The 8,498-nt window shown below is 48.2% G+C and overlaps 1 protein-coding gene across 1 annotated transcript; it reads right to left on the bottom strand.

Moving 5' to 3' along the window:
* Positions 1–347: 347 nt before the first annotated feature.
* On the bottom strand, positions 348–7,333 carry LOC130158770 (adrenodoxin, mitochondrial-like). The gene is made up of 4 exons (XM_056359770.1): positions 7,009–7,333; positions 2,257–2,381; positions 1,682–1,811; positions 348–1,426 (listed from the first exon to the last, which is right to left on the bottom strand). The coding sequence occupies exons 1-4, from the start codon at positions 7,185–7,187 to the stop codon at positions 1,306–1,308; spliced, it is 555 nt and encodes a 184-aa protein (XP_056215745.1). The 5' UTR covers positions 7,188–7,333; the 3' UTR covers positions 348–1,305.
* Between the last annotated feature and the right edge of the window lie 1,165 nt (positions 7,334–8,498).

Genomic DNA, 8,498 nt, shown 5'->3' with positions numbered 1-8,498 from the left:
CACCAACACTATCCTCTTCCCCTGCCTCCCACACCGCTCCTGTGCCTCCTCTAGTGCATGTCCCTTGTGTCCCCCACTCCTAGCAGCCATCATTCTTTCTTAAGTATATCTGAGCACAAGTGACACGTGCCCCTCTGACCAACTGAAATTTTGCTGTGCAAAGGGGGGTTTTCACTGGTGTCAGAGCCAGCTGGAAGAGGCTGCGACAGGCACAGGGCAGCTCCTGGTCTCCCACGCGGGGCAGTCATCATGTACGCCCCCCCAAACAAAACTCTGCAATTTACACCAGATAAAACTGTGAATGCTTTAGCATAAGATAAGCATTTTTAAAATGTGTACGTCTTTTATGGGGTTGATACCCTGCATAAGAACAGTAACTTGTTGGTTTAAATTGGTTGCTAAGTATAGCCTAGGTTTTAACTAAATCCACAGGAAATGTTTCTGTGCAGAATTCTGCTTGGAAAACTCAGTTACAGCTCATGGGCTCTCTACAGCATTTAGATGGCAAGTTTGACATATTCACTCAAACACGAGCGGAAAAATCCAGTCAAGTAAACTGGGACAACAGGATATTATACCTAAATTTCCATCTAACGCATTCTGTTCCAGCCAGGCTCTTGTTACCAGAAAAGTGTATCTCATAGGTCTGAAAGCCTGATTATTAGAATTTTATTTTATGTATGTGGTAGTATAGCAGTGGGAAAATTTAATATTTGGAGAAAGTAGCAGGTCATAACAGATAACAATTCAGTAACATGACACTCAAAATCATAGGAAGCGTTTCCCTCTCATAGGAAATGTCAGCATTCAAATGATCATCACGACATTCTTGCTACAGTCAAGCCTACATCACCAAGCCAGTCAGCACACCATCTTGTATTTGGAACAGCTCCCTTGTCTTAAGCTTCCCAAACTGGGAGAAGTCTGCTCTACAGTTAAAGGCGCAAGCCTTTCAAAAATCCAGACAGCTACTTAGAATAGCAGAATTCCTTAAATTTCAAAGGAGAGGATGAGTAACATACAGCACAGATGCTTACTGTCACCCACCCAGGGAAATGTAAAGCCAGTGTAAGCTTTAGTCCAGTTGTATTCAGCACAGCACTTAAGCACTTAACTTAAAACACATACCAAAGACTCTAGCATTAAGCTTTGTTTAAATAAGACGTTTTCTGAACAGGCATTTACACCAAATCAGACCTCTACAGTCTACTGCAAGCCAGGCACAAAAAGCAATAGTGCTAATCAAAAGCAAAGTACCATGCCACACCTCGAATAAGAACACAGCTGTGCAGGAGCTGTTCCCAGCTACTGTTTGCTTTGCTTTCCAACCTCCTGCTGCCTCCTGATGTCTGCTACATCCATGGGGACCCTCACTGTCAGACCATCCATCGACTTCTTAATGCACACCTGGCAGCCAAGGCGAGATCTGAGGAAAAAACATTACGTGAGGATCATCTGTTCCCACAGTGAAAGAAGAAACCCCTACCCACATTGGGATGTCTGGCCCAGGCTGGGATTTCACTAAACCTCCTGTTAGAGGTTGCCTGTCCCCCAAGAAAAAGCAGCTCTAGAGGCACAACCATAACACAGAATATGTCCTGTCCCCTTGGAAACAGGTGCCATGTGCTGAGAGCCTGCCTCAGGGACCTGATAATCTGCTGCAGTCAGTGGGGAGGCTTACGTCTCTGTGAGTCCATACGCCAAGTCCAGCATGTCCAGCTCTTCATCTGAGGCGGCACCCAGCTTTTGGAAGGTGTCCTTCTCAAAGATGAGGTGACAGGTAGAGCAGGCTAGTGTCCCTTCACATGCACCTGGTGGAGAAATGAGGGAGTGACAGCAAATCAGAAAAAACAAGGGGGTGAGAGAGAGCATCTTCAGGAACAGTGCAAGAAAAGGTCCTTTAACAGACCTGCAGCACGTCAAAAGAGATGCTGGAGAACACAATAGGTGGATGCAGATTTCAGCCTGCCTCTTCTCTGGAAGGATCACAATCCATTTTCAAATTTGTAAGCCAACTCTAACCAGCCAAACGCATTTACGCAGGCTGCTGGAATCCCAGCAGTGAGAGCGTGGAAGTCACGCTGCCAGCTCAGTGTGGTAAGCCAGCCCAGCGAGCAGCTGTCAGTGGGGAGAAGCTTGCTTCATGGACTCACCAGAACACAGTGGCCCACATCCAGCTGCACTATTCCCAGGTACCCACTGGTCACAGCACAGACACATAAATCCTAAGAACACATACCTTTGTCCAACACCTACCAAATCCATCAATGGCCAAGTTTTGATTGACTACGACTTCCAGCAAACTCTCCCCTTCTTTGGCTGTGGCCGTAAGTCGTTCTCCATCACGATTTATAAAATGCACCATCACCTGGTCCGCAGAGCTGCAAGACAGGTTTGCAAAAATCAGGAGCCCACCCTTCCCTGCACATCCACTGCTGAGGTCTTTTGGCTGAGCGCTACAGACATGGCACTTGGGGGCAAATGTGCCCACAAACACTTCCTAGAAGGATTACACCACGCATGTCAGAAAAGATTCAGATTATCAATTCTCAGTGGCAGGCAAATCTGAGTTGACCCAAAATATTTTCTACTTTATCAAATGTCCCTCAGAATAAACATTTAACTGCTCACGAACAAGTGCAGGTGCCCTGCACCTGTTGCCTCTGCTGGTGCTGGCTGGCAGAGGGAGCATTTGCAAGTCCTGGGCCTGGGTGTTCGTCTGGATGGAGCAAGGTAATAACAAGAAAAGTGCTCACAATCAGATACTAATCATGCAATAAGGGCTGTTGTCATTCACATCTCGTTTCTCCTTCCCAAGGGGATTACTTGATGACTGCTCCTTTTCTGCTGCTTGCTCTTCCACGCAGCGCCCACTCGGTCACAGGGAGCCTTGTGATGGGACATGCTCAGCCCCAGCTTACAGAGCAACCGTGCCAAGTCACCCCTCCACAGCTGCTGTGATCCCTCCTCAGGAGGGATTGCTGGTCATTTTGACAGCCTGCAAGATTTAATCTGGTAGAGAGTTAAGAACAAGGCCATCAGCATCAATTAGTGCTGACTTGTGGAAACCCCATTGACAGGTAAGAGGGAAACAGCATCCACTTCATCTCCTCCAGACAAGGCTCTCCCCATCAGCACGGAGAAGGCTGCCACCCTGAACAGCCACATCAGGGATTTCTCACCACAACAGTACTTTCTGAAACCATCTGTTATCTTTGCCAGGGGAAGCAGATGAGCCGTGTGTTTTTTCTTGGTGTACATGTCCAAATGGTCACTCAGAAGCAGGAGGTCCCACCTGCCCAAAGGTCCCACCTCCTGTGCTGAAGCAGGGCAGTGCCCTGGAGGCAGTGAGTATTTGCCCAGTACCATTCTGTGTGGCACTGCCCCAGTGCCCATCATCTCCAAGCCCAGGACATTACACTGTCCGGTGGCAGGAGCTGGGTCCACCCTTTTCTCTTCCATCAAGCTGACCACACACCCCGCTCCTCTGTGGCTCTACAGAGACCCACCTCTGTCTCCCACGGCCCTGATAAACACTGAGCACTAGCAGTGCCCGTGCTGCCCCATGGCCTCACTGCTGTCGCTTCTGGTGTAGGAAGAACCAACCACAGCCTTGAAGAGAGTCTAAATTTTGCAGTGAGAACTGGCTACGCTTAAAGTCCCCTTGTTTTTCCCATTTACACAAGACTGAGTGAAGCAGCATCCAGCTTCTTCCAGTAAAAGAATATCCAGCTGAATATGAGACAGGAAAGAATTCCTATAAAAATGTAATGGAAAATGGGGGGAGAAACAGTCTCCTCCAAGTTTGCAGGTCTTGTTCGTTCTGCTTCACATATGTCACAATCACTATCTAACCCCACCTACCTGCTGACAAGTCACTGCAGTATGTCTTTAAGTGATTAAGGATGCTGGTTCTTAAAATGTTGTCACATGGTCTTCATCATCAAAAATTCAGGTGCAGAAAATTCCAAACAACTATCTCTTTGGAAAACCAATCCTCATATTCCATCAGATTTTGGAAGCAGAGAAAAGAGATGATACATTATTTTTTGCTTTCTCTGCCTTTCAGTTTCTATTTACATCCCGATTCAGCTAGCCAGAGCAGAGCACAGGGGCCGCTGTGCCTTCATCTCAGGAGCCCTGCTTCCTGTTTTTCAGAAAGCTCCAGCAGAAAACAATGCCTGGGTCATTCATCTACAACAGGTCCCTGGTTATGAGAACAGCTGCGAGGCCAGCACCGAGACCGTGCTGCAGAGGGAAGAGTTTCCCCAGTCGTGCGCCGGCAAGCAGGACCACCCTATTTCACAAAGCAACAGCCAAAGAACATCTTTGACATTTCAGCCTCCTTCACAGAGACACCAGAGATGTTTCTGTGTAAATGAGCAATTTAAAGACTAGTTCTCAAATGCCAAAACAAAACAACCATCCTGATGTTTTGATGGATTAGACCTATTTATTTCATTTTAATGTCAAAAGAGGAAGGTTTCCTGGGAACACTGTGGGGGTTTTTTGGTTTGGTTTTGTTTTGTTATGAGTGAAATAATTTGTTTCACAATAGAAATGGTAAAGCCATAGGACTTCACTTAGTGCTGCAACTCAATGCGTTCTTCCACAGGGTAATACAAGCTGCCTGCCTGCAAGCACAGTGCTGGAGCCAGCAACCCCCAAAGCTGCACACACACTGATCGACAGAAACTTCATTTGCGTTACCTTTGAGGCACCTAGAGCTTCAGCTGACATCAGTCCCAGGAGGATGTCCACACCGGTGTCCCACAAATGCCAGGGGTACACAGTCCCTGCAGTTGCCCCTGGACACAGCCCTGCTTTGAACGTTGCTGTGAGTTAAGTGACCCCGAGACAGCCGAGCTGCAGCCAGGGTGGCACATGGAGTATCCAGTTAGATGTAAGAAGCACAGGTGCCATTGCCCAGACCCCCTGCATGAAGTAGAACAAGCCTGGGTGCAGCAGTTCACCCTTTGAGAGAGCAGGGATGATGCCAAGCATTCCAGACCATGACACAGCACCCGCAAGCAGCTTCTCTCTCATTGCTGCTTGTAGAGGAAAATAAAGCTGTTTGTCTGTGTTCTTAGTACAAGTGCCTCTGCTGGGGGCATAAACACAGCCCAATTACTAGCTTTTTTCACTGTTCAGTCCAGTCATCTCCCCCAAACCCACTCATGTACTGGCCTAGTTGTCCCCCAGATCAGTCCCAGGCTCGAGTCTCCTCTGGAGGCCACCTGCTTTGGGTACCTAAGGCTTCAGGAGAGCCTGGAAAGGAAGACTGCAGCTTTTCTCTTTACTTTTGGATTTGTGCGTTGGCACTTTTGAAAATGTGAAGAAATTCTTTTCACATTTTGTTAAGAAAATAATTTTGAGCCAGGATTTTAAGAACGACTCAGAACTGGTTAGACTAAATTTTGCCTAATTTAGGCTGAACTATTCTACAATGGCAGTTCTGGTACAGGACACACAATCAGATCTCTGGAAAGATCACATCAGGATGTCACAAACTCGACAGTGCAAGTTCAGCACATGCCAACTGATAATCCACCTTAAAAAGAAACAAATCTCAAACTTTCTGTGATACAAGGAACTAGTGAAGGGGTTTCAAGAAGGTTATTTTTCTCCCTGTTGGTGTTTCTCTCCAAGAGATACTCTCCAATGTCATATGGAACAGCAAGATGCCTAAAGTACTGCCAGAGATACCTTCATAAGCAACAAACCAATCTGAAAGAAAACCCATTGGTAAGGAGTCTTCATAACTCCCATTAAGCAAGGTTATCAGCGTAACTTTTCTCTAAGGTCAGATAGCAAAATGGTTTATTATATTTTCTGTGATGTTGCTTGGGTCTTTTTCTCAGTGTCTAGCAGATTACAGTCTGACCCAGATCATACTGGTCTAGCAGATCTACAAATGCCCTTTATTTTGCTCAGAGAAACGTAATCTCCTTCTGAATTATCCCTAAGGAACAGAGGAAAGACTGGCAGGGAGTCTGCAGCAGCTCCTGCTGTAGAAATAGGGATGAGTACCCTGTGCCAGGCAGTCTCTGGTCAGCCCCATCCTTCTGGCACACAAGGACCAGCCCATTCCTGCGCCTTCACTATTTTCTCGAAGGTTGCCCAGCCTTCCAGGAGCACTTTGCCCTTCAGGGCTGCCTCCCAAAGGACTGTCAGCCAGGGCCCTAAAGAGGCAAAAGCCTGCCCTTCCGGGAGTCCTCCACCCTGGCAGGGACCAAACGCGTTTAGAGGCATTTCTAAACGCAAGCTTCTGACCTGCTTCCGCCACAGAGTTCAACTGACAAACTCGGCCACCACACCGAGCTGCACATCCTGCCCTGAGCAAGCAGCCCCAGCAAAGCCAGCGCAAGGCACCAGCCTCCAGAGCTGGCAAGACAGCCGTGCTGCAGGCTCCCCACGGCCCCTCGCACCGACCACCAGCACCCCAGAGCCTGAGCCCTCTCCTCCATCTCCCCAGCGAGGAGCAAGAGCTTGCAGTGTGCCTTCCCACAACCTGAAGAGAGCATTTTGCTCCCTGGAGCTGCAGCTCAGCAGGGACAAGAAACCCAAGAGAATCTGCAATTTCCAGAGCAACCCCAAGGTCACCCCAGCTTCCCCACAGCAGGAATACAGCAGGCTCATGGCCCAGCTGCCCAACACACCTTGCCCACCATCCCCGTTCCTCAAAGGCCAGTGACTGGGTCCTGGTGGTCAATGGACTCCTGTGCCACATCATCATCCTCATGCTCTAGCTCCAGGCTGCTATCTGTGGGCTCCACAGCTCTAGAAGCAGGGAGCAGCACCTCTCAGACCAGCTCCCTCCACCTCCTTCCTGCTGTCAGCATCTACTGAGCCTACACTTCCTCACCCACCACCTCTCGCAGAGGGGCAGGTGGTCACGCTTTGCACTGGCCTCTCCTCCCTTCTGTGGAGCGAGGCAGCAGCAAGTGTGTGCCCCTCCTGAAAAGGCCTTTCCAGGTGCAGCAAGGTATGGCTCAGCATTTTACTCGCCTCAATTCCCCAGGAGCATCCCGGAGCTTGTTCGTGGAGCTGAAGCGTCTCTCTGACCCCTGCCTGGTGGGTGTGCGATGCTGCTCAGTCATCCCACAGAGATAAATCAAGCGGATTTTGCTCACGTTCAGTCTACTTCTCAAGGGTCGCATGAGCCCAGAGATGCCTTGAGCTATCATGCTGATTCGGTTCCTGCTCTGTGTCTCTTGGGCTGCTGTTTGTTGCAAGGCCAGCTAGATTAAGAGTTATGAGTACAGCTGAGAGGGTGGAAAAGATAAAGAATTAAAAAAGAAAAAGCTAGGACAGCCTCCCTGGGGGCGGAGGGAGGGAAGAGGGAGGGGAAGGAGGAGGAGGAGGAGGAGGAAAGGACGGACAGAGGGACCGCTTGGATCTTGCCACAGCCCAACCCATCATGGCATGGGAACTGGGTGAAGCATGGTAGCACCAGTACCACCTCTATATACCGGTCCCCAAGCAACATTCACTTTGTTTTGCCTTACAGACTTCCCTTTTAAGACCCAGACCTAAATCCAGCTTCAGGAGCAGCACCCACAGTGATCTCTAACCACACAAGGGGCTGCAGGCTGAGGGCTGGAAGAGCAGGCTGGCAGAAGCACTGACAGCCTCTTGCTCAGGGAGACAGGGGCATGCCATGGCTCTTAGAGCAACTGGATGAGAGCAAGACATACAGATACTGCTCTTGAGGTGGATGTTGTCCAGCTACATTGTTGCCTTCCCCAGTACTCCAGTGTCCCAGCTCTAAAATGTGAATATTCACTTAACTTTGCAGGATGGTGGTAAGAAGCAGCCACACTTTGCTCATTTGCTAAATTCTCTGCTGAAAAGTGCTATAAAGGCACAGATAAGTACAAATTCATTTCATACCAACTGGTACTCCATGCTAGTGAGACTTCTGTAGAAGAAAACATTCTTATTCCCAGAAACACTGACACTAGTTTAGTGATTCTTCTCCAGGGTAAATCAATTTGCCCCTAAGGACCAAAACACAACAGCAGAGACAGTTTCAGCGCCTGGTTTTTGTGGATTTTGAGAACAGCTCTCATCTCAGGAGCCTGATTTGTCCCTAATACTAAATTAGCAGTTCACCATTTGGTAAGATGTTTGCTTTAATCAAGTTTTTTATGAGAACTGGCTGGAAAAAGTTACCTCCAAAAACACACGCGCATGATTCATAATTTTGAAGATAACTGGAAAGGTTTGACTGTTCACCCTTAAATGAAAATTTTCCACCCAAAGCTTTCAGGTTGGAAGGGAATGCTTAAGCTCTCCGAGAAAAGCATTGAAGACATTAAGGAGCTCAAGTATTTTCCATAAGCAGGGAGGGGAATCCTGTTCTTCAGTCCAATGAAGTTTTAAAGGCAAGTGTCCAAGCATTCAAGCACACCACCAAGATAGCTTCAGTGGAGAGAAACTCATGGGCAAGGCATAAAGGAATAAAAGAAAGGAAAAAAAAAAGTGTTGGGTTTTTT

The sequence above is a fragment of the Falco biarmicus genome, chromosome 14 (assembly GCF_023638135.1).
Source record: "Falco biarmicus isolate bFalBia1 chromosome 14, bFalBia1.pri, whole genome shotgun sequence".
NCBI lineage: Eukaryota > Metazoa > Chordata > Aves > Falconiformes > Falconidae > Falco > Falco biarmicus.
Note: the sequence above shows the minus strand (reverse complement) of the source record. Positions and strands in the feature narration are given on the sequence as shown.